General features: G+C 41.2%; 2 protein-coding genes across 3 annotated transcripts; both read right to left on the bottom strand.

Annotated features, from left to right (window-relative positions):
- Positions 1-6,687: 6,687 nt before the first annotated feature.
- On the bottom strand, positions 6,688-9,938 carry sid4 (secreted immunoglobulin domain 4). The gene is made up of 8 exons (XM_084006398.1): positions 9,813-9,938; positions 9,091-9,237; positions 8,874-9,008; positions 8,134-8,306; positions 7,860-8,046; positions 7,570-7,749; positions 7,223-7,489; positions 6,688-7,103 (listed from the first exon to the last, which is right to left on the bottom strand). The coding sequence occupies exons 1-8, from the start codon at positions 9,859-9,861 to the stop codon at positions 7,099-7,101; spliced, it is 1,143 nt and encodes a 380-aa protein (XP_083862524.1). The 5' UTR covers positions 9,862-9,938; the 3' UTR covers positions 6,688-7,098.
- Positions 9,939-12,496: 2,558 nt separating this feature from the next.
- Positions 12,497-23,628, bottom strand: LOC311011074 (pre-B-cell leukemia transcription factor 1-like). Of its 2 annotated transcripts, XM_084005794.1 has the most exons (8): positions 22,658-23,628; positions 21,300-21,373; positions 15,403-15,647; positions 14,980-15,170; positions 14,744-14,879; positions 14,427-14,583; positions 13,633-13,719; positions 12,497-13,004 (listed from the first exon to the last, which is right to left on the bottom strand). In XM_084005794.1, exons 1-7 carry the CDS (start codon positions 22,822-22,824, stop codon positions 13,676-13,678), a joined length of 1,014 nt encoding a protein of 337 aa, XP_083861920.1. In that variant the 5' UTR covers positions 22,825-23,628; the 3' UTR covers positions 12,497-13,004; positions 13,633-13,675. The 2 variants fall into 2 exon arrangements, with proteins under 2 accessions (XP_083861920.1, XP_083861921.1); XM_084005795.1 differs by lacking the exon at positions 13,633-13,719.
- Positions 23,629-26,528: the final 2,900 nt, after the last annotated feature.

Raw genomic sequence — 26,528 nt, 5'->3', positions numbered from 1 at the left:
CACAATTGTTACACAGGATGCTGATGCACACAGTGTCAGCAATTTCCATAACAAAGCGCTTCTGTTTTATCAGCCTTTCTCAGCTTGTTCACGGGGAGAGAAAAGCTGGTTGCTATGGCCTCTTTTTCTCCGTTCAGTGTCTCATTGTGTCTTTCTTTCGGTTTCTCAAGCATCCTCTTGACTCTCTGTCATAATCTTTCATCATAATCGCGCAGACAGAGGAGCCGACATACGGAGACAAATGAGCAGACGCACGGAGACAGACAAATCACCCACACATGTAGGCAGGAAGAGGATGAGGGAATGCAAGTTCATGTCCCCTCAGCATCTCCAGCAAACAAAAGGCTGAATAAAAGCAGATGCGTCGCTAACATAGTGTTGCGTAAAATGGTCTGTCCATTATGACAATTAGTCATCCGAAAGCAAAAACAGTAGGGGGTTTATAAGATGGTAACAATTAGCAGGGATCATTGACAAAGCTGAACATTAAGCCTGGGGTTAGAACTGTATGTGACACATTGTCACTTGATTAAAAAACTAAACTGAAACGCTTTCATGAAAATCCTTCCATACTGACACAGTCCTGTATGTAAACAGTACACAAAATGGCTGATCAGAGTGCATAAATACATCCATATGTCGGCAATTACCTGCAACACCACAGACATGTAACACATGTTGGGCAGATCTGGCTGTGTTGGAGAAACATGGCATAACTGAAAGCTTTCCCCTACATCCTGTGTCCTGACTTAACTTTTAAAACACCTGAATGTTTTTCTTTGTGGGACCCTTTGGTTTGTGTAAGCTTTATCATGAGGCTTTTAAAGGATGTATTGTATTTAACATCAGAAGACTAGAAGTCATGCAGACTATCTCCTCATCTTTCAAAACTCTACACACAAGCCGGATAAGACATGTGGAGATAAACATCTCACTTCTGTGTCACAAAATATACCCTGCAACTAACTATCCTTTTTCCAAATGGCATTTTTTGTAACAGAATGTTACATATAAGCATAATTTGAATGCTTTTTCAAAGCAGCAACAACACACTGATGAAGGCCCAGCAGAGGTGTTGGGAGAATAAAACTAAATCGTCACCAGAGAAGCAGATTTAATTAAAAAAATAAATAAGCATAAGCATATATGCCCCTGAGTTAAATTACTGTCATAATTCCATTCATGATTGCTGATTAAGTTCATTCTCAAAGGCGTGCTCAGTAACGGCTTGTTTCTGTTTCTTCAACGAAAACTGACTGAAAGAGTTTATAAGATTATTATTCTTTAACATTACAGTGAACAGCATATTATATTATTGTTTTTCAAAGTTAGCATCACAAGCCAGCTATGGATCGTGGAAAAGAATGTATTCCCATGGGGTCGTCAATAAATTAAATATATATTAACTAGTTGCCTTAAATTGCATCTCAGTAGTATGGTGTTTCTGTTTAATGTTACAGATGTGGAATCAAATCTTGTAATATTGACGGATAACTAAATTTCAGAGCCCAGCGCTGCTGACACACACACACACACACACACACACTGAAACAGGATCTGTCCATATGGAAACAGAGGGGACTAAATGGATCATAATCATACAGTTGAAGACGCTGTTTACATCCTGAGTTTCAGTCGACACAGAGACATACAAGCAAGCTTTGAGAAAAGAGCTTTTTGCTTTTTTTTAACTAAAAATAACTAAACAGATACTTTTTCCTCTGTGATCGTTTATTCAGCTACCTGCATGCATTTTTGACACCTTTTTTAACACCTCTTCTCACTTTTTTTCCTCGAGTGTCATCACTTGTCGTTGGTCTCGTTATGTTCAACTCTGTTTTATATTTATTGAGTCCTAACTTACAGTCATACAACGACATGAAGCAAAATACAACTTCATCAAACTGGATAAGAAACAAACAGCACAACTCATACAGATTAGGGGGTAGCAGATAATTGCTCATAGTGGAAAAAGTACAGAAATGACTCGGCATCGCTCTTTTTTTCTTCTTTTTTTAGTTTAATTACTGTAAATGGTCCATTATGAGCAAATATGTTTTCATATGTCATTATTATTAATGTCTAGTCCTTGCAAAACTATTTATTTAATTTCAATAATAGCAAGGACAATATTTTCATTAATTAATTCAGTTCTATTTTAGTATTTGCCTTCTGTTGTTTTATCAACACAATTACAGAATACATTCTGTCAAGAAAGACCTATATGTTCTTTGGTTGAAATAGTAAGTATTACAACGTGATGTACTGTAAGTGCTGTACTACACTCGCTGGGTCTGTGGCTTTCGATCGCTGTGTGCCTCCCTTGGTCTTCTGCTTTTATACCCTGTATTTTTAACCAGAAGTGCTGCATGCACTTTTTTCTGAACCTAAAGTGGTTTCCTTCCGACGCCACAACACCAGTAGAACACCGTCAGGAGGCAAGGTACACATACGCCCACATGTGCTATTGCGGTTGAGATTCTCAAAGATGAATTTGAATCCGGCATCAGAAGAAATATGCAATGTAAAAAGCAGAACAGAGTTGTGAATACGTGTAGGTGTAATTAATGGCCCGTAATGTGGTTTGAATTTCAAGTGAAGAGGAGAAAGCTGCGATCGCAGGATGCACCACTGATGTAACACTGGTTTGTATTTATAGTGCTCAGCAACAAGCAGCAGCGCCTTTACAACCAGATGTAGCTGGCTGTGTTTTATTGTGTCAACCACCGCTGGATGCTACTGAAAAACAGGGCTGTTGTTATGTGTTATCTCCACCTACAGCCACCCTACTATTGCTGTTAAACAAATATCAGGGGGGAAAGTTTTTTTTTTAATTGTGTGGTGTCTGCTGAGGTCATCTGGGGTGTGGCAGAGTAAGTCACCCGACTCTTCAGTCTACATTTAGAAGGCTTTATTCTCCTGGGATTCCACAAACTCCTGTTAAATGTTTAAAACCCCTCTTTGCCATTTGCTTCACTGTTAAAACTAGTAAAACACTATTCAGGCAGAGACAGTAGCTAGTCGCCATTACTGCGTCAAGCGAGGTTGCATCTCTGGTATGAAAAGAGTGTGAAAATGTGCACATTTACAGCCAAGAACAGAAACGGCAGTTGCAGCAAAGTGTAGATGCTTTCAGTTCACACTCGAGGTCGGATGCAAAGTGTCAAACCGAGGCTGTACAACTTGCTTTGTACCACCCTTCATTGGTGGTGAACCTAGAAGTTAAGTAAGGGATAATGCCAGACGAGGTGTCCATTAACAGAAATGAATGGACGACGCGAAGTCCATTCATTATCCCGGTTATACCATGGTCACCTATGAAAGAAAGAAATATTTAATCAATTAATAATACTTTAATTTTTAGAGTTAAAATCGTAAGGGTGTTGCCAAGCAACGTGGCCATAGCGACCCGACCGCAGCAGTTGATCAGTGATGGGAAGTGAGATGATGGCGTAACCTGATGTTACGCGTGATACAAAGTATCATTTCTGAAGGCCAGTGCACTACTTACCGCCTGTTGTTTCAAAGAATCAAAGTTCACAGATAGTTTCCTAAATCGTTTTTATTACAGCAAATATTGTCCACCATCTAGCGTTTGAGCCAGCGCAATAATTTAGAACTGTTTTCAGGCAATATGACGAAACGTCTTTCCTAGGTGTACATTAGCACTTCTTAACCTACACCCTCCAGCCAATCAGAATCGAGTATTCACCCAGACCATGGTATAATAAAACAACACAGACTTAATAATTTGGTTCCCAACATTCTAGACTTTTGAACTTTTTAAAGCAGGAATTTTAAGGCCCTTAGATTGATTGCTAATAAAATTCTAATGAATGAGGAAAACAGCATGACAAACAAGGAGGAAGTACTATCAGCTGTAATGACGAAAATGTCATTGTTGCCTGCCCTTATCAATACTAATGTGCGTAACTAGCCCTTCTTATGAGCAATTAAACTTTTTCTCACAGTGATTACTGCTAACTCTTTCTGAGCATGACAACATTTCAATTGATTGATATGAAGACATTTTTTAAGATCAGCGTCATTGGGTGAAATGTTGTGACCTCTTGTTACACTTAGAAACGGGAATATTTCATTGACACAATGTGAGATCAGAGCGCAGGCTGTGTGTGCTATTGTGCACTCTGGTAGTGAACTTGGCACTGCAGCTAACGCAATACAGGAACCCCGCTCCCTATCACCCCATCAGCTTGCCTTCTGAAGAAACAAACTGCTGCCCCGCCACAGCTTATCTGAGTTTGCAGGTGGAAACCATAGCAACAGACTTGACAGGCGCCCCCTTTCCACCTATAACATCCTGAGGAAGCTGTCACCTCATTGGTTCCTTCCTGAATAATCTTTTTTTTCCGATATTACTGCACGGACGTCACGCTGATCTTTAATAGTAATGGTTTATACGGCGTAGAGGAAAGTGAATATTTGGAAGTGACTGATTGCCTGTTTTCTTTTTCTTTCCTCGCCTCTTAAGACTAACGTAAGCAATATGTGGTCCAGCATAAATGCAACACTGCTGTGTACTCCTGTTGTAATGTAAACCAATGCAGTGCTTCTGAAATTGACAAACTGTCTGTGCGTGTGTTTGCGCACATCCGTTTCTGGTATGTCATCTGTACTCCTGTGAACTTTGCTGTTTATGTCTGACTCCATTAGAGACCATAGGTCCATGACAAGTTAATATGTATACAAAGGCTTACACACTGAAAGAGGGGGATCAGATTTAATGAATGAGTTTCCTCTCTCTCTCTGATACATTTGCCCCTCTTTTCTAGCACACTAGCTCTTTATTATTAAAAATGTGAAATGTATGTACATTTCTCTCCTCTAATATCCTCTGTAGTTCAGTTGTTTTGTCACCGTCTTCCCTCCCTCCTACATACTGTCTGTGAAGTGAGGGGGTGGAGTGAGGTGACAGAGGGCAGATGTTTCCTCCCAGCTTTGAAGATGCTTGTAAAGATGGAGGGGAGGAATAGTGGAAAGGGTAAAGCCTGTTTCTGCGTGGAGGTTGGGCGTTTCACAAGAGAGAGGCCACAATCACAAACGGCAGATACAGGGCTCGTTTTGGCAGCAGCTTTGGAAATGATAGCCCTCTTTTCTGCCTTCGACTGTAGCCACAAACTCTATAAATATATATATAAATATCGAGCTTACACCTCATTTAGTCAAAGCTGATTTAAATTGTCTCTCATAACATGGCTGTCATTGCGTCATTTGTCTGATCAAACTGAACTTTGCCTCTTCAAGAGGAGTTTACAGTTCGTATTTACACAGAGGGCTGCATTGATCAGCCAAGTGTTTTTGCTTTTTTTAAACTTGGGGATTTGGAAAACAATAGCTTGACTGTGCATTGCATCTGTCCCAGCAGTTGTTAAGGGTGTGAAGGCTCAAATTGCTCTTGGCTTGATGGATATGGGTGTGTGCCTTTTCTTAAAGGAACATATTGCCACCATGTGGTTAAAGAAGTTACTTTGTGGAGCAATGCTCAGATTAGACACCAGTCATATAGTAGACAACACGTTTTAAACATAATGAGAATGTAGGAAAATGACTGGAATGGGGAGCTGTTAAACTATGGAAACATGGCAATGCTCTCCACTCAAATGTCTCAAGACAATAGCATAATGTTAAACTGGTACAACACACATTAAGCCTTGATATCTTAATGCAAAAAAATAATGTTATTAAATATGTGGCTCCTGGGGAAGTTGTGTTAAGTATTGGTATGCTCATCTTTCTGTGGCTTGTCTGCTCTCTTTCTGTGTCTGTATCAGGACTGTGAGGTCTGTGAGCAGAGGGACATGACCAAGTGGCAGGGATTTACACAATGCTTATTGGCTCAGGGCTTATTCCCAGAAAAGTCCTGAACACAGCAAAATAAGAAGAAAAGACAAAATACAGACACCACCACACACTTCTAGTAGGTCATAAGACAAAACGGAGGATGGTGGCAAGAAGAAAGGAGTGTGCTTTATGGTCAATAATATTAATGCACAAATTCTGGAGTTTTATCGTTGCGTTGTATGGTTTCATGTGAGAAATAAATAGTAGTATCAAATATGTTTTGGTGAGTGAAATTTTAATGTTCGTGTTTTTATTTTTGTGTTGGCACTGCTACAAGTTGGCAACCAAAAGCAACAAGACCACGGTGTTAACGTAAGCCCGCTAGCTAACACGGAGTAACATATAGCCTAGCTTGTGAGCCTTAGCTAGCTTGTTAGCTTTGAGCTAGGTGGGCGTTTTTCAGCAACAAGCCTTCATTCGGCCTTCCCTTAGCTTCTTCCACACTCAACTTCTTTGCCAAAAATGTTAGATTAGCTGAATGCGTCACTGCCAGGATGAGCTTCACTTTGGCTTTTCAGAAACCTTTAGGTGACATCACATAGACTATGGCCATATTTCATAGTTAAACTTTATGGACAATGTATATATTTTAGGAATCATTATTTCAATTATTATTTCAATTTAACTTGTCTGTTAATATTGAAAAAAAGACCTTCTCCCTGCTCTTTAAAAAAAGGGAAAACTATCCTTTTAGTAGAATTGCCACTTTTCTGAACCCCCTTCCCTCCTAATCATTTTTGTGAGGTCCCTAATTTCAACAAACTTTAGACATATTTTTTTGTTTTTATTGTTTAGATATTAAATGGCATAATAAGGGCTCATATATTAAATCAGGCTTTTCTTTATTTTCCCACCTTTCAACTTTGGAAGAGCAGCAGTGTCGAATTAGCGAATGACATGATGGAGGCCGACAGTGTGCAGAGGCATTCCAGAAGCAGGAACTCCCACACACATACTGTAGGATATCAGGCCACACTGAGTTCAGGAGAAAAGCTTTCGCAATGAGACCCGAGCAACAATGGAAACATCATTAGTTTTCTATAAAAGTACAACCTTAACTATTTGTACAATAAAACCAAGCAGTTTAAACAGCATTGGTATCTTTCACGTCATACATCAAAATATAGGAATCTATTAAATATATTTGTTCTGGTTGCTCAGCATTAGCTGTCTTGATAGTAACAACCCCAGCTTGCAGAAGATGCTGTGTAGATGGTATGTCAAGACCACAACGGATTAAGCTGTAAACATAAGACAAAAAGAGGTTAAGAAACAAGATTAGAGAGTAAAGAAAGCAGAGAAAGTCAGATCAGTTATTTTGGATGGACTTTGAATTGCCTCAACCGAAACGCTAGCTAACCTTTTATGACGACTTTAGCAAGTGCCTGACTCGAACCAATGTGGTTGGTGGCCACACATTTGTACATTCCGCTGTCGCTCAGTTTAACTTGGGCTATGAGCAGCTTTCCGTCCTTTGTGGTCACTGCTCCTGGAGGCAGGCTGGCCCTGACCCCCCGGCTCCACTCAAATTGAATGGGATGAGAGCCGTGGGCAAGGCACTGCACATGTAGGGCATCTCCGGGCCGGAGCCTCACCTGGTCAGGTAGAGAGGTGGCATATGGAGGACCTGCATGAAGGAGAAAAATCATGAGCAGTGACAATCTGGATGTACAGTATCTGTCTTTGTCATCTGCGTTGTCAACTCACTCTCCACCTCCATCTGTGTGTATGCTTCGCTGTAGCCATGTATGTTGGTTGCATTGCAGATGTATTGTCCTGAATCTTGGCGCCCCACGCTGGTCAGTGTCAAAACTCCACCAGCCACTGTGTGTTTCCATGGTAATGGTGCTCTCAGCTTGGACCACGAGATGACGGGAAGGGGGGACCCTAGAAGGAGGAAGAGAAAGGGAGAATAAAGTGAAAAATAAGAAGTGAGAGCAGCACAGATATATTGAGTTACACACAGACACACACACACAAGCATACAGATGTCTTACCACTGGCCTGACACTCCATCGTGATTGTGTGTCCCTCCACCACTGTCATTTCTCTCGCACCCACTGAAGCCACTGGGGCTCCTGGCTGCCCCTGGACAATGACCTCAACTTTGACCTCTGCCACCCCCTCATTGTTTTCAGCCTGGCAAATATAAACACCTGAGTCCTCTGGATGCACTGCAGGCCACTGACAAAAGAGATGACCATTATTAAATTTGTCATTTTAAATTGTGTACATTTTAAAGGAATTACGACGCATGTCTTCATATTTCACCTGTATGGTGTTGACATCATTTGTCTCCTTGGTAACCAGCTGCAGGGTGGAGCCTTGGCGTTTCCAGGTCAGTGTGGGGCGTGGCCTGCCTGTTGCCCGACACTCCACTGACAAAGGGTCACCCATCCTTACCTGCAGGGGCCCTGCAGGTGTCAGGTGCACTTTAGGGGCATCTGACAGAGGACACAGACATGAGTGACATATCTAACCTTCAATAATATTTTTGTGAACAGATTACTTACATAATTTACATTGGTTTGGCAAAATTGTTATTGACATATTTGTTTATTTTACTCATCAAACAGATCTATTTCTGCCTCATTCTTCTCATTCTAAATAATAGAACAAAACAAACAAAATCAGGGTCAACTACCAGCCACTCCAAGCATCTCTGTGCTGATGTGCAGTAGGGGGAATGCTCTCCAGACACTGCGTGGTCATAAGTGCTCTTTCACGTGTGACCTCTCTCAAACACACATGAGATTCTGGCTGCTCTTTAGAAATGATCTAAGAGGATGGATAGATTTGAGGCTTGTCGTTCCTCCTCCTCATCATCCCTCGGCCAGGAATGTGTTGCTCCGTCTGGGCCTCAGTGCCATACTGGAGAGGACACCATGCTGATGTGCTGTCTCTTTTTGCTAATGTTTGCTAACTGTGTGCTGCCTCAAGGAAAGGACAATGTGAAAGTGAACCTGGACAGTAAAGGTGTGGGCTGAACTAAATTGTGAACAGAAGCTTACGTTTGACGTTGAGCACGGCCGCGGTAGTGCTGCGTCCTGCAGAATTGGATGCTATGCAGCGGTACTGACCCTGGTTTTCAGGTTGAGCGTTAGCAACTGTCAGTACAGAGCCATCAGGACCGGTCTTAACATTGTCTAGAAGGACACAGGAGAATACAGAGACACTTCAAGGATGTTTATATTGTATGAACAATGCTTACATGTAATTACTCCTGACCTGGTAACGCTTCGTTATTGGCTCTCTTCCACACCAGTTGGATTGGCTGTGCACCTCTCCCCACCTGGCATCTGAAGCTGGCAGACTCCCCTTGGCGCACGGTAGCAGACCGGGGCACCACAGAGACGACAGGAGCCTGACCAGCCACTTCAGAGAAAGAGATAGCTGGTGATACCAGACACACACACACACACACACACACACACGTGTGTACAATGCAACTCTGTGAACCTTCAGATGGGTCTGGGTAAAATGCAGTGTAAACACACGCCACCCCAAAGCAAACACGCTGAGCAAATACACAGATTGAACAGAAGTGCTTTTGATCAAAAAGCAAACAAAGGAAAATGCACACAAATTTTGTAAAATAGTGTCAGAAGAATATTACGATATTTTCACTTAAAAAAAGTAAGGATCGGTGTAAAAAAATAATGGTATTGCAGATTTTTTGCGTTTGATTTCCCGTGATGTTAAGAATTCTGCCTTGTTTGTGCTGCTCACAGCATTGATACATAACAACAATGTGTTTTTCCAGAAATCTCCCCATTACTCTGGACACCGCTTCTAAAACAACACTACTGTTTACTTTATGTTTATACATATATTCTTTCATATTGCAGTGTGAGCAACAGTTTGTTTGACGCTTTAGAAGTGTAAAAATAAAATCCATATCTCCAGACATCAAACAACTTAACAGGAGAAAACAAAATCTGATTGATTACCTGAACATAACAGAGAACACAGGATCAGAATCCCATTTGAGAAATCCATGATGAACAGAGAACAGTCCCACAGTCCCTTCCTACGTGAATAATCTCACTCACCGTCTCTCGGACTCTTTTTTATACAATCACTTTCAACCTTTAACCCCTAGGATACCACTTACCCCCTCTCCTATTCAAATATAGCTCATGCGTGCTAGTCATGTATGAGTTTCACATACATGACTGGGTTTCACTGCCACATTGTAATTTGCAATCTTATTTTATCTTTATTAACGGTTTGATTTCAAAATAGTCTGATATTTCTGAATGTTATCCAGTGACATTTCAATTTTCATGCTGTTAACCCAGTAAATTCTAACAAATAACTTGTGTTAATGATATTCCTTGGAGAGAAGAAGGATACATGGTGGAAAACTACAGTACATGGAGACATTGACTCCATCACTTTAGTCTTGAGTGTTAATCTGCTTTCTAAGTAAAAGATTGTTCACCAGTCAGACAGTCCATGTGTTGGTGTTGTATTGACCAGTGAGCCAATAGTGATAAGTGCTGATGAAACAGAATTCAAAGTCCTTTGTCCTTTTGTGTCACTGATTTGGGGATGTTAGTGAGTAACTGCATTTAAAGCTGGAGAACATGAAACGATGGGCTGCACGGTGGTGTAGTGGGTAGCACTGTCGCCTCACAGCAAGAGGGTCCTGGGTTCGATTCCCGGGTCGGGTTCCTTCTGTGTGGAGTTTGCATGTTCTCCCCGTGTAAGCGTGGGTTCTCTCAGGGTTCTCCGGCTTCCTCCCACAGTCCAAAGACATGCAGGATGGGGATAGGTTCATTGGTGACTCTAAATTGCCCGTAGGTGTGAATGTGAGCATCAATGGTTGTTTGTCTCTATATGTTGGCCCTGTGATAGACTGGCGACCTGTCCAGGGTGTACCCTGCCTTCACCCAATGACAGCTGGGATCGGCTCCAGCCCCCCCACGACCCTGAATACAGGATAAAGCGGTAGACGATGGATGGACTATATTAAAACACCCATAAAGACCCATAAAAAATCACTGAAGAGAGCATGGTCTGTATAATTTCTTATCATAGTTTGTGTCAATACTCTTAATGGTTTGCATGAGGAATGAAATCTGTTAATGTGTTGAAGTAGTTTAATTAATTGAATACCAGACCACTAAGACTCAGGATATATATCATCCTCCTATATGCACGTTGCATCCTGTCAAGTTGTAGTCACAATTTATTGGAATAATTTGGAATGATGTTTTTTTTACATTTTTGATCAACTGAGGGGCATTTTATCACACAAACAAACTACTGAGTTGTGTAGAATATGTCTTATGAACACTAGAGGGGACTGATGAATACAAAATAACTGGTACAGTATGATCTGAAACTGAACATGACATCAGAAATGCACATGAACCCAACACACTGAACCTGGACCCTGTTCTACGGTTTCTGATTTGGCTCATTTTTGTTTCGCTTGTCATCTAAGCGGGGGTGTAGTGCAGGGTAGTCATGGTAACAATTATCCTGGCCACAATAGTTGCAATTCACCATATTACCCCAATAATCTTCAAAATATGCTTAAAACTCTTAAAGTGGCACTTAAACATACTGGTATTACTGCAGTTTTAGGTAAGAACATTTTTTATTTGACACAGATAAGACATCTATTTTTAGTGAACATTCTTTTAAGCGCAAAACAATCAAGTAATATTAAATAAGATGATCATACATCATCAAAGGTCTCCCTGCATTAATAAAGATAAATAAAAGAAAACATGTATTTTTGTATGCTATATTTTTTTAATTGGGCTCTATATTTTACTTTTCTGCCATGATAGTGAGCTAGACACTCGAGACGATATTTATGATTATCCGGATAATGGAAATTTGCCAGATCAATTTATTGTGAGTATAAGAATTATAGAGTCCCATCTGTAGTGCAGAGCGTACACGGCATATTCCTACTTATTTTTCAGTTGGGTACCCACTTCTAAATCCCTTCGATTGCACATGTTTGTTATACATTAATTGACTGGACGCAACCGTCACTAATGCTAAAGTAGCTCCTTAGAGATTTAGTTTTTTTTTGTCATTTTGACAATCTGACCGATGAAAACTGGCAACTTCATCACTGATGCTCACTAGCCTTGTTAGAAGCGGCAATCAAAGTTATCAGTTATCTCCCACAGAGATAATCAAAACATACATTTTCAAGCCTACAACATTTTTTCAATGGTTAATTCACAATATTATTTATTTGTATTTTTTTTTTAAGGAAAAGCAATATTTTCATTTGCACCTTTCTAAAAGTTCTGGGGAAATATTGTATTTTATTAATATGTTTGTTCAGCTACAAAGAAATGTTATCAATATGACTTTTAAATTGTCCTTGGTTTGTTTGTTTTAACAGCATTTAAGAAATATAATTACCTGTTTAAAGCAATTTGTATTTACATTCACAGAAATAGAAACTCAAACCAGTTCTTGTCTGAAGCAAAGAAAAATTTAATAAGTGACAATGTTTTTATTCATTTTTGGTCATTTCTGACATTTAGATTTTTTTTGTAGGACTCTTTCAATATATTGTCTCAGTGACAACATTTTTCATAAAAAACTTCAAAGAAAAAACAATAAAATGATAGCTCAACATCTAAAATGATTACATGCTTTCTTTTTGTCTTTTTTTTTTTTTTTTTTTTAGTTGTTTGAAATAAAATGATGACTGGTTCAAGGCCACATACAGACCCTAAACCTTCATACAGTGTATGAATCACTGAAGGTAAAGTAGAACATTAAAAAAAAGTTCTTTTCATCATTTGTCTTAAAAAAAATAGAAGAAGAATTATGTGAGTAATAGTAAAACAAAGAAAAAATATATATGTGTCAACACATTCGTAAAGTGGTGGGGTTAAAAAAAGAACATGCAGAGATGTTACAAAAAGATCAGCATCACAAGGCAAAAGAAAAGAAAACAGTTGCAGAGTTTTGGTAATGCTCTGTTTGTGGCTTGGCTGGACGTCAACCTACAGTCTGGGTTGTATTAGTCTGAGGAGCAGGATGGGGAGTGGAGGGGGAAGGTGGAGCATCAGCTGGAGGTGACGTAGTGCTTGCTCCCTGGTGTTCTGGGTTGGGAGATGGGAGGAGGAATCACCACTGTACTGCCAGTCGTCATAACCCTACAGAGTAACACACATTCACAGTGGGATTTAAAGGAAAATAAAACCCTCAGACACACTGACCCTGTTGATTAATATGGATTTGTGAAGTTCAACTATTTATAGAAGCCAACTTACTCACATCCACTTTTATCCCATTTTATGTTTGCCCATAATCTGATTATTCACAGATTTCTAATGTATCTTGAAATGTCAAGTAAATGTGAAAAAGTCTAAATTTGAAAAACTGTTAAGTCTACTACTTAACACTTGATCTTTTCTAACATGTCTAGATATTTTAAACATTATGCTATGAAACACTAAAGTAGCTTCCCTTGAAATATATTTATTAAATTGTGATAGCACTCATTTTGGCCACTTCCCTACAACAATAACCAAAAACACTCCAACCAACAACTGAAAAGCAAGGTGCACTGTAATTACCCTTTTCTCTTTTTGCTAAATTACATTTTAGTGTGACATCTAGTGTCCAACTTCAGTTGGTGCTGTCAGTAAAGGAACTACATCAATAGGGTCTGCAAAACGTGTCACACCATACCATAGGCTGACACGGGGAAAGGTTGTTACCATGACTACTCAGTTGGAGAGTGTGTAACTATAGCAACCGTGTGTAACCAAAGCTACTCACTCATGGACACGGAGGGGAAGGAAGAGTTCCTCCAGGCAAGTCCTCATAACCTCCCCTCAGGAGTGTAACACTGGGCTGGGTATCCTCCTGTTGGCGTGCAGGGAACACTCATTTTAATATTCACCCTCCCAGGCATGGCTGTTTTTATGCATATGTGAGCCCGGTGGTCAGTCACCATATCAACTTTTAAAAGTCAGTTCAACTAGAGGCTATAGAGTACTTTAACTTCTGGAAGAGTTATTTCATCAACAGATGTTATAGTCAGAGATGCACTATATTGCCAAAAGTATTTGCTCACCTGCCTTGACTCGCATATGAACTTAAGTAACATCCAATTGTTAATCCATAGGGTTTAATATGATGTCAGTCAGCCCCCTTTTGCAGCTACAACAGTTTCAACTCTTCTAGGAAGGCTTTCCACAATGTTTAGGAGTGTGGGAATTTTTGACCATTCTTCCAGAAGCGTATTTGTGAGGTCACGCCCTGATGTTGGGCGGGAAGGCCTGGCTCTCAGTCTCGGCTCTAATTCATCCCAAAAGTGTTCTATCAGGAGGACAAGAAGGGGCCATCCCCAAACTGTTCCACAAAGTTGGGAGCATGGAATTGTCCAACATCTCTTGGCATGTTGAACCATTCAGAGTTCCTTCCGCTGGAACTAAGGGGCCAAGCCCAGCTCCTGAAGAACAACCCTACACCATAACCCCTCCTCCACTAAACTTAAAGTTTACACGTGGCAAAATGATGGGAATGATAGTCAAGTGATGGGAATTGACAAAAAGCACGTTTGTGTGTACCTGAGTTTGGTGTGGCTGGGGAGTTGGCCTGGCTTGCCTGTGAAGATACACTGGCAGCGTCCACAGCTGCCTTCACAGCATACCGGTTAGCTTCCTCCTGTAACTTTGCAATGTTCCTCTTATACCGAATCCTCTTGTTTCCAAACCAATTGGCCACCTGAGAGGGTTAGAGAGGTGAAAATAATGTCAAAAGCAAGCCAGGAAATTCAGCTGGTTTCATTATGACAACCCATACATAAGAACTATAGGTTAATAGTGCTTTATCAATAACTTGTTCCAAAGTGCCTTTTTGCCCATTGTGTCTTTGACCTCCTGACCTGAGAAACAGTGATGGAACACCTCCTGGCCAAGTCCTCCTTGGCCTCCTCACTGGGGTAGGGGTTGGCAAGATGGGAGTAAAAATATGTATTCAAAATCTCTGCCGCCTGCTTGCTGAAGTTTCTTCGTTTCCGCCTGACAGAGAAGGGTGAGTTGCAACAATCAACAGTCAGCAAATACTCATCTTCATGATGTTGTAGGAGGAGGCAGCAAAATAAACAAGTGTAAAACGCACCTGGCATCCAGGAACCTGGAGCGTAGGATCATGACAGCTTCACATGTGCTCTGCTTTAACTGCATCTGGATAGTGCTGAACTTGCGGTGGATGATTCCCACCATTCGCTCAATCTCTTTGGGTGAGATGGGTCGCGTGCGGGACTGTTCCCTCAGCAGGTTCATCACATGGTCGGTGAATTCGTTGCATGCCTGTATGGGAGGATTTCAAACAAACTCAAACATTAGATGTTGTCTCTCTATCAAATCCGCTTAAACCTAAACGTAATCTGGTTTTATGAGCCACTCACTGCACTTATGTCAAAAGCCTATGATGACATTATAACATGACATCATAATACTTAACTGCAATATGTAATTTAATTTTCATTATCATGCTGCGTCACAGTAACAAACATTTCCTGTTCATAAAATCACTGCTCACCTGTTGGTATTTCTCCAGCTCGGCATGGTACATCCGTCGTATCTGAGCGAGCTTCTCTTTGTACTCGCTGTGTTCTACGTTCCCCTCATTAGGGGATCCTCCGGCTGCCGCGGCGACCACTGCCGCCGCTGCAGAGGCCCCGCCCCTCTCCGGACCCGCGACTCCCTCTGCTAACAGCATGTTGTCCAGTCGCATGATCTGAGGGTCTGGACCGTCTTCTTCTTGGACGCCTCGGATGCTCAGGGCTGTGGAGATGGTTACAAACCGTCACAGACACAGTTGTGATTTCTATTTACCATACTCGATGACTGATTGTTTGTATAGCCTGCTCATGTAACACTGAAATGTTCATTCAGAATTTCTGACTCAGCTATGTAGAACTACAAATACAAAGCAAACGACTACATGACCTCGACAGACACGAGGCACACAGCCTGCTGGCATTCAGTCAAACTGGAGCTGCTCCCAAACTGTAATTCCAAATTGTAATTCCTTCCGATCTCTAGCCTGTTTCAGTATGTCAACTTTAAATTTCTTAATATCTTACTGTTTTTTGAATAATTATTTTTGAATAAATGCTGTATTGTGATTTGCAACCATGCGATGTTAAAGTAAATAATCACCAGAAACAAGGTGTTGTTAGACCAACGACCATTTTGTTTTTTTAATGTGGTGTACGCATTGAATATATTATTTTCTTTGTGTAATCAGTTTGCATTTTTCATGCAGTATGCAGCACAATTTGTAACATCTTTTTCAGAAGAGCTAAGGTTCAGCCAGCAGAGAGCACTATCTCACAATGTAAGACCCAAAACAAGCACGTTTACACACCATATTCAGATTCTTTCATTTGTGCTCCTTACATTTTTTCCTGAATTGTCCTATCAATGGAATATCTTACACCAAAAGGGTGAAAACTCATTTTCCTTAAAAAATATCAAATATTATGGGGCAACTAGAGTGAGAAAAAGAGGCGGGGGAATGGAGACGCACAACAAAAAAACACTGCCAGGAGGAGGTTTTCATGAAAAATACAGTAGCTGTTGCTATAATAGTGATACCAGCTTTCCTTTTTCTTTCTCCACCCCACACACACAAAAACAGCCACACATACACGAGCATCCTTACACACACACACACACAAAAACAACCACACATACACGAGCATCCTTACACACACACACACACAAAAACAGCCACACATACACGAGCATCCTCACACACACACACACAAAAACAGCCACACATACACAAGCATCCTTACACACACACACACACACACCCAGACACAGACACACAAAAACAGCCACACGTACACGAGCATCCTTACACACATACACACACACACACACACACACACACACCCAGACACAGACACAGACACACACACAAAAACAGCCACACGTACACGAGCATCCTTACACACGTACACACACACACACACCCAGACACAGACACGCACACAAAAACAGCCACACATACACGAGCATCCTTACACACACACACACACACACACACACACACCCACACCCACACAGACACACACACAAAAACAGCCACACATACACGAGCATCCTTACACACACACACACACACACACACACACACACCCACACACACACACATACATGAGCATCCTTACACACACACACACACACCCACACACACACACAGACACACACAGCTGTTAATTAACACCAGCTCTTAAGGAGCAACTAAAGACCCAGTGAAAAATTAAGGCTCATTTGAGAGGTCGTTAATTTGCACAGCTATGCAAATTTGGTGGCAATTACAAGGTAGTTCCAGAGATCACATTCATAATCCCGCAACGAGGGCAATGACAGCCCCTGCATCTGGCTAACGGCATCTAGACACGCATCTATAAACACTAACAATCGGCGATGGCCCCCCCGTTTTGCCAATCGGACACGCTAGCAATTTCCCAAACCATGTTACAGTACAGTAACATTATTAGCAAGTGAAATATGTATGTAATATTACATCCAAATATGAGTATACCGCATTTAAATCACTGATGTGCCAGATTAACTAGATTACAAAATAATCCAACTGCTCCTGAAGTCATGCATGCTCGTGTGAGACTAAAGAGGGTCTACTTGTTTCTAATAAGTATGGACAAAGAAGCATGATCACCAGTTTGATCAATGTTGAGAACCCTTCTCAACATTTGCATCCCCCCCCCCCCTTTCCATTTTTCCCCTATTTATGTATGCGCAACATCCCAACCTCTCTCTCTCTCTCTCTTCCTGTCTCATTCCAATTTTAATTTCTCTCTTTCACGACTCTGATAAATCATTTTTTCATCCTGAAATATTCTGAGAGATATATAAAGTTGAAAAAAATATATACAAACATTTTAATTTGGAAAGATAAGTGGGTTCGATAATGGAATTTAATTCACTGTAACTGCCATTTATATTAGAGTAGAGGCCAACAAAATGAGCATTTAGTTTAATCGGCACCTTTTTTGAAGAAAAAAAACAACTTTCAACCAGAGCTGAATATTATAACGTAGGACATATTGCAGGACTGTATTGTATTAGACTTAGATGTTGGATAAGTTAGGTGTTTATAATAAACCGACAACTGAATAAGAAAAGAGTAAAAGCAGGAAAGACAGTGACAGAGTGGATAAGAGAAAAAGACAAAACCATATTGAAATGTGTTCAGGTCTCATTACTGGTAATTGCTTAATAATGAGTCCAGTTTGGGCCAGCTTTGCAGATTGCCCATTGACTCTGTGCACACAGTGCATAGGATAAATAGATGAGCTACAACTTATGACGCCTTGTGGAACAGAGTGAGTGAATCTGGGGCGACCTCTAGCTCACGCGGTACAGTGTGCACGTCATGTAGTCCTTGGCAGCGGCCTGGGTTTGATTCTGACCCTCTGCTGCATCTCATCCCCTCTCTCTCCCCTTTTCCTGTCATTCTCCAGCTGCTCTCATAAAAGCCCTAAAAATAATCTATTTTCAAACAATCCAGCTTTGTGAGCCCAGTTGTGGCACACTGTCCCCCGCTGAGAATCTGTTTTTTAGTGAAGGCTGAGAGGAATCTGGGGTCTGGAAATTATCAACTATCTGCCAATCCATGAAACACAAGCGTTACTGCCTCTCTCTCTCCAACTCATCCATCAATATGTCCCCCCCACCCCCCTTCTCGTCATGTGTTCGGTTTTCTTACTTTGCCTCTGTCCTATTTTGTGTGCTGTGATTCCCACAGAATAGGGATGATAAAGATGGAAAGTTTTGTATCGGAAATAGCATGATGGAAGGGAAAACAAGCATATAGGATAACAGAGAAGTGAGCAGATATATATATTCAGAGGAGTGCATAGGCTATCCCAAGAAAACAGCAGTGTTTGTGTCGCGTGAGGAGTTATTTTTAATGTTTCTAACTTGGGATATAGAGGATGAGAACGAAACACTGACAGCAGAAATAGAAGGGCAGCATGAGTTCAGTAAAGACGGAGAGAGAAGAGTAATATATATGTTCTAAACGTCCACAATAATCCTGAGACTGCCTGGAGGGCCAGAAAACTACTTACAGACAAAGATGTGTTCAAAGCAATGTTTCTCTAAGCGTGTTCATCAGTTATTGAGGATAGTAGAATTGGTTGAATCTGTGTGACGGAGTAACAACACACCATTGAAAAGTAGAATTAATTTGTCCATCAGCTATTTGGCAAATGCTGTGTTTGAATCAAGATTAGAGCCCGACCGATATATATCGGCACATTAGGCATTTTCCAAACTATCGGTATCAGCATTTATAATGGCCGATAAATGAATATTTTAAAAATAAAATAAAAACGGACGAAACACCCTTATAGAACTTAACAGAATTTGTCTCCAGTCTTGTTCGAAGTTATATTTATGAAGCTTTCCAAGTCTTTTAATACTGGTAACTTTGTGTTTGGTTGTTGTTGTTATTGTGTTTTTGTTCAAAGGACTTTAAGTTTTATGTCTTAAGTTTGCACTTTTATGCATTTTATTTATCAGAACTTTAATATATTTTGATGTTCCTCTGTTCCGTTGTGACAATAAAATAAACAAGTTTATTTTTAAACTGCATTATCATATTATTTTAGTCAAGACTCATAAATAACTACAAATAACTAATGTTAGGGAAATCTGTTAATGTTTTGTTATATTTCTGAAATAAAAAAAATAAAAAAGAATCGGCCGATATATCCGAATATCGGATTTTTAAATCAACAAACATTTGTATCGTTATCGGCCTTCAAAATCCTTTATCGGTTGGGCTCTAATCAAGATACTGACCAAGGGTTCAAAACACACTGGCCATTCATAGCAGATTATTGTTTAAGGGTAAATATAGGCCATCATCACTCACACAGGCCTGGTTTCTAACTGCATGTATAATAGTTATATATAACTGTGTCGGTGGCAATGCAATAACATTCAATTATGTTGAAAGATTAAGGTTCAAGATATTGTTTTGAGTTTTCTTTTGTCAAAAAGACCAAACCGATAATGTATCAGTCCTGCTAACAAGTATTATCTGGAGCCAAATCCTGATGAACCTTATTCTTCTGTGCTATAGCTCCATTCTTATGCATATCTTAAGTGTTGTACTGGGTGACGAGTTCCTTCATTTCAATTAATGTATTTACTATGAGTTTATTTCCAGTCAATCCTGCATGCTGCTGTAAAAACTCTAGAGCACCAAATGTTTATTAATACAAAACTGAAAAAAGTGCCTAACAAATGCACTGTTTACCTCTGTCTGAGTAACTTTTGCCAAGCACTACAGTGCCCTGCTGTTGTTGGAAATGACTGAGCCTTTTTTTTTTTTAATTAAACAATACATTTCTGACCTGTTTTAATGTCTTCGGTAGAAACAGATGGGCTTGAGAGATTTATGGCAGAGAGGGGTAGCAGTCAACATTCCCACTTTCGTAACAAAGCTAAGCACTGACTGAAATCGGTGACAGATCTGAGCACATTACCCATCTTGATCCATTCACATCAAAGGCAAAGATCAGCTCCTTCTGAGTCAGAGCTGTGGTGTGAGAAATGTACCACCGAAGCTGTCAGCAGTGTGGGAAAGCTGAATGACAGTGAGTAGGTGAGACAACTACAGTAGTTGCCTTGGAAACTCTGCAGCCCGCCTGCTGCCAACCTCAGGGTTCCTGTTTACAAACTAAGTGAATGAAATGAGGTAATAACGAGGGCTGCTGTGTTGCTCACACTTCTCACTGTTTTGTGTCTGGAAGGAGTTCTCCGCTCAAAAGTAAAGCTAAGGTTAATTTCTTCCCAGGCCCTTCACTGTACAAATTAACTGCTCCATCAGTGGTGTGGGATTAAATGTCAGGATCTAATATTTAGGTATAACATCTTTGTTACCACCATCCCACTACTACTCATTTTATGCAGCCGGTGCACATTCCTAATGTTAACAAGCCAGATTAGACGGCCCTGTTGCTTCCATACATTTCTCAGTCAAAAGCGTCTGTTGACGCTCCACCTGTGGTAGACCTTTAGGAGGAGACCATCTATCAGAGGATGAGTTTTAGAAAAAGACCATCATGAACTGAAGACGGAAGAGTGTGACACACTGAGCAAGAGAGGAAGAAAGTGAGACAATATATTAATAACGTAGCGGTAGATGAAGAAGGAAAGCTTGGGAAAGTAGCTGGAAAACACGCTTATATCTCCATTAAAATCCATATCCTTATATTCTCTATTTGACCCAGAATGAAAAATGCAATAAGCCTAAAGCTCCAAGTAATGTCTGTGAACTGTGGGGTTAACTTCCACTACAATTGCAAATTGAATAATTTCTTTGTTGGCTGGTGTGGATAAAGTTAAAAAAAAAAAAAAAAAAACGGAGGAAGCAAAAAGATAACTTACCTGTCCTTTCTTTGATCTCACACAGGACACTGAAGAGGGCGGGCTTCATTCTGTGACAGTTTAAAGCATGTTTCCTTTTATGGAAAGTGAAAGGCAGAGAGAGAGAGATTGTGAATTACTAAACACTCCTTGGTAGACGTTCTACTCTATTGGTTACAGGCACTGACAGCCATCAGCAATAGATCATGTAGACACATTGCAAGTCTGTGCTGAACAGACTCGATTCAGATGAGTGAGTGTGCAACCAGACCTGTTAGAGCCTTTGAGTGAAAACAGGCCTGAGCACATAGTTGTCTAATTCACCTGGACTTAACTCCTTAGTGAAGAAAGACAAGGGAAGAGATTGAATGTACAATCATGCGGAAACTTAAAGTCTGTATCCACGTGCAGCAGGGATTCCACAAATAATATTGCAATACAAAGGAATACTGTTTTCTACCATACGATATTGATAAATAATATGTATGAGCCAGGAATTTTTCATTGTTTTCCTGCACGCGTGATGTAAGATTTGCTGTTTTCTGGCAGTTGTTTACCAGTTTATGATTATTCAGATCTGAAGCACGTCCATGTTGCTTTTTAAAACTCTTAAGGCAGTGAATAAATACAAAAAAAAACAAAGGAAAGAAGTGAAAATTAGATAGCAGTGTGAAACCATGAGCACAAGAGGGGAAAAGTTCATCCATGCATTAGAGTAATAATAATAAGAATTAAGGGCACAAATATGAGGCTGGGCAAATTTAAACTTTGCTTATGTGTCTTTTTAACATTTACGTTAATTTTAGCTACAAAGATAATAAGATGTCTCATAGATTCATTGGCTATACTATATTGTCTGTGTGTTGTGATAGTATTTTGAGCAAACCACAGTAATATTGTATTGTGAGTTACAAGAATTGGCTGATGTGATTCAAACCGTCACAATATTAATAAGGATACTTTACCCTTTAAGTGTATACAACAATATTACAAATATAAGCAAAATCACATGTAAAATAAAGTATTCATATGTACAACTGATTTTTGTTATTTCTAATTTGTGTGATGCTAACATGATGACATATTTAATAATACTTAATCATCAATCTGCTCTAGGAGTTACTCAGCTGTGTATTATATTGATAAGGCGTGTGAGGTGAAAGGTGGTGATGCACAGCTGGAGAGGGGCCACACAAACCCCTTCAGTATTCTGGATTTCGGGGGTGTTATTACAGTGTATTACAATGTGTGGTGTGTGTGTAAGACCATGCACTCTTGAGGGGATCCTGTGATGAGGATCCCCCACCCCCCTGCACACAAAAATCTAAATCTTAAACACGTTCTGCCTTCTACCAGGCCTTATCCGGTCATGTTATTACCTGGCCTGGGCCTCATCCAGACTCTCATCTGTGATGACCATGATCTGCTGGAGGATGTCACCAATGTCCCGCTGCGGCTGACCGAGGTTGTGATGTTTCCTTATGTTGTCAGGATCACTCACATCCTCGTGGGACAGTCCAGTTAGTCCAATATGACCCAACATCATGCGGGCCTGGTCCTCAGTACTTACAATGTGGCTCTTATTGTGGAGGGAGGGATGGGAGGAGGAGGAGGAGGAGGAGGAGGAGGACTACAAGAGGGGTTTCCTTCTCCAACTTTCAGCACTTAAGAAAATCGAGAGGTTGAAAAGTTTCCCATAAAAAAAAAGCAGGGCTCAAAACTGAGAGAAGTGTTGGCTCGGCTGGAGCTGCCTGCTTGTCCTGGTCCGACTAACAAAGCAAAAGAGACCGAAGTGCAGCAGCCGTAGCATTAACTTGTCTGGAGAAAACGCTACAAAACTGTAGAAACTGGTTCTTCTTTGGCATGGGAGGGCACGCTAAACGATAAATCAGCCTTTCGTACGATAATGTTGTTTTTGTGAGTTGCCTGGCGCGACGTACGGACGTCTTTTCTTCCCCTGAGCAGATGACCAGGAGGCTCCAGACAATTACCAAAACTGGCTTGTTGTGACGCTCATTCCTTTCTTTGAGAGGCTGCTCGGCTCTCGCCTGTTAAATAGCGGTCTGAACGGCGCTATGGCTGTATGTAGTGACCCGGGAGCCCCTTTGATGTCGTCGTCTCCGCCTGCTCTCCTTCTATCCATGAGTCCCGTAAAGGCTACTGCGGTAATTAAACGTGAGAACGGACGCGGTTAATCTAAAAGACGGTCGAGCAAAAGTATTCCCCCCGAGGAACCGCATCCATCCGGTTCCGTCCAAGTCACACACCGTCAAGTTTGTACCCTTAGTTGTTGCTTATTGCTGTTTTCTTTCCCTGCACGGCTGCTGTCCAACTCCTCCCAGAAAAACGCCACCATGGAGCAAAGCCGCCCTCCGTCAAACTACAAAGCGCGAGAACCGACTACTTCCGCCCAAACTTTTCACACTAATGCACCCTAACGCCGAGAACGCTGTTAACGGCGTATGTTTAATGAAGACCGAGATGAAACAATGGACCATGTTTTTTTTTTTACAGTATACACATCAATGCAAAATTTAAAAAAAACAATGTCCAACCAGTGGTCATGCTGTGTTATGGTCTTACATTTGGGGGTTAGACCTTATGTGGAAAAAAAGCATTGTTTGTCTAAAGGGTCCCATTGTTGTGTAACACCATTTTTACATTTGCTGCGAGTCTACCTCTGGATTTCTTTATTTTCTACTTGTCAGTGATCCATTTAGACTGTGTATATATACCGGCAGGGTAATCACATTAATCTGGACATTTGTATGCACATCTGGTCTACTTCACCAGTTTTATAATCTGTAATTGTGAATGTTATGTTGTATGTCTAATAGAGCAGAGCTTCTAGAATGCAGGTGTGTAGTCTTCTGTAGACTTGTGAAATTATTTTTAATATCTAATGTCAGTCCCAACAGAATAATACGGTCACAAGCTGCAGAACATTGATAAAATTTAAATTTGTGAAACATCATTAGGGATGCTACGTTGCAAGATCACTTTATCATAAACGAATTAAAATGGGGTCAAATTTAGGAGTTTTAGTACTTTTATTTTGAAAGAAACGATGATTCAATTCCGGCCTCTTTCTGGCTTTTTCTGGTTCCCTTGACGCAGCTCTCCATCAGTATGTCGGCGGGCTCCGGGGAATGCTGCAGTTTGATTTGAAACCGCGAGGAGGCCATCATCTCACCATGGAAACAATGTTGTTGTTGACGTTGACGATGATGATGACGATGCCAATACTCATGCAAACTGTGTGTGGGTGCGTGCGTGTGTCCGAAAGACGTCCGAAAATACCCCCATACACGTACCACCTGTCTGTGGGGAAGCAGTGTGTGCGTGTGCATGTGTGTGTGTGTGTGTGTGTGTGTGTGTGTGTGTGTGTGTGTGTGTGTGTGTGTGTGTGTGTGTGTGTGTGTGTGTGTGGAGGGGGGGGGTGGGGGGTGGATTGAGACTGCAGTGTGTGTTTGTTTGCACGCGTGTCTACTGCTGTCACTCTGGACAGGAGGCTGACTTAATGGAAAAGATGAATGAATTGTAAGAAGCACCAGAGCGTCTGAACGTACTCTCTCACTCAGTCTATCACTCTCTTTATTTACTACTGCTCACACACCGGCAGCTGCATGCACCCCCCAACCACCAGACACACAGATGTACAGGCATTCAGACACACATGGATGCACTCGCTGGCAATTTGCCTCATCTCCCTATTGTTTTAGTCCCTGCAGATTACAGCTGGCTCATTCTCATTAATTGGCCAATCAGCCAATAAAGCTAAATGCTCGGAATAAACATTGATCTCCTATTTTCACCAAGATGGAACAGTCCACCCGCTCCAGCCCTCCCCCCTCTACAAACACCCCCTGTGGTCTGCTCTGCATGTTGCCATGCCAACAGGGACCTGAGCACCTCTGGCTGCTCCAATGGAGTGTCTTTTTCTCATTTACACACATGTACACACAACATTCGAGTTGATTAAGTGTCGTTGCCTGTTATGAGAGTCTATTGTCTGTAGCTGTGCTGTTCCTAAACCGTGTGCCTTCATGGTGCATACGATAAGATGATGCTATATATTCAGTGTATAAGAAGTACTAACACTAGTGCCAAATAGTAAAATAAATTAGAGATATAAGAGTAATATTGTGCATGTTATTGAGAGTATTATTGTCAATGATGTAGAAAAGTAATATAATGTATATTGCACATAAAGTAATATAAGCAATGATATTGAAAGGTAATATAATATTGCACATTTTTGAGAATAATATGTTTCAACTGCTGCGGAAGGGGGAGGACTTAAGCAGTTTTGATGGCCACTGGTAGAAAAGACTTCCTGTGGCGCCCAGGTCGTCTCAGTCTACGGCTGAAGGTGCTGTGAAGTGACTCCAGCATGAGAAACATTGTCCATAATACTGAGTAGTCACCGCAGCATTCTAGTCTCTGGCGCCTCCACCTAAGACTCCAGTTCAACTCCCAGGATGGAAGCAGCTTTCCTGGTGAGCTTATTGAGAGTATTGGTATCAGCTGCCTTCACCCTGCTGCCCCAGCACCGCCACAGTGTAGAAGATGACGCGGACCACTACCGAGCAATAAAACATCTGTAGCGTGTTTCTGCACCACTCGCCACACTACTCCATAAAGCTGCCCACCACACTCCTGTTCCCGGCCTCTTGTCACCCCCTGATACAGCCCACAGGACTGCGAGCCACGAAGTACGAGTGTGAACACATACTGTGGCCGACCTCGGAAGTAGTTGGTGATCTACTAGTGAATCCACCTGCATGTCAGGTAGTCCTGAGCATGACTCTCACAGTGCTGCCTGCCTCTTCCAGGTGAGTATAAGCTCTGTGCAGCACAAAGAAAATGCGTTTTCCACCCCAATGCAGGGCTGTCAGGCGAACTGTGGGTCCAATGATAACTCGACTAATGAACGTAGGTGTTTCAGGACCAGCGTCTCCCGTAATTCATCACATTTGAAAGCCACTAGCCTGTAGTCCCTGAGGGTGTGCGGTTGCTTTTTCTAGGGCACAGGAATAGGCATGATGTCTTCCACAGGACAGAAACGACCATCACGCTCAGGCTCAGATTAAAAAAATGTGCTGAAAAGCCACACACGTTTTAAGCAAAGGTTAAGAGTGAGTTATTTAGGTGTTTGTGTATTGTTTGCTGGATTATTCACATTATCTAGGCTCACTTGACTACTCAAAACAGATTTCAACATCCCAGAGTTATGGGAAGGACTTGACC

The sequence above is a fragment of the Eutrigla gurnardus genome, assembly GCF_963514095.1.
Source record: "Eutrigla gurnardus genome assembly, chromosome: 3".
NCBI lineage: Eukaryota > Metazoa > Chordata > Actinopteri > Perciformes > Triglidae > Eutrigla > Eutrigla gurnardus.
This window is presented reverse-complemented; position numbering and strand designations above follow the sequence as displayed.

Bases quoted from the DNA above. Each gene is read 5' to 3' on its own strand.
- LOC311011074 (XM_084005794.1), bottom strand. From the start codon at position 22,824: ATGATGTTGGGTCATATTGGACTAACTGGACTGTCCCACGAGGATGTG. The intron at 15,171-15,402 runs GTGAGCAGTGAT...CCTCCCATACAG, and splicing joins AGCTGGAGAAATACCAACAG to GCATGCAACGAATTCACCGA. The intron at 14,880-14,979 runs GTGCGTTTTACA...CTTCTCTGTCAG, and splicing joins TCCAGGTTCCTGGATGCCAG to GCGGAAACGAAGAAACTTCA.
- sid4 (XM_084006398.1), bottom strand. From the start codon at position 9,861: ATGGATTTCTCAAATGGGATTCTGATCCTGTGTTCTCTGTTATGTTCA. The intron at 9,238-9,812 runs GTAATCAATCAG...CTTTCTCTGAAG, and splicing joins GTGTTCTCTGTTATGTTCAG to TGGCTGGTCAGGCTCCTGTC. The intron at 9,009-9,090 runs GTCAGGAGTAAT...GTGTCCTTCTAG, and splicing joins CAATAACGAAGCGTTACCAG to ACAATGTTAAGACCGGTCCT.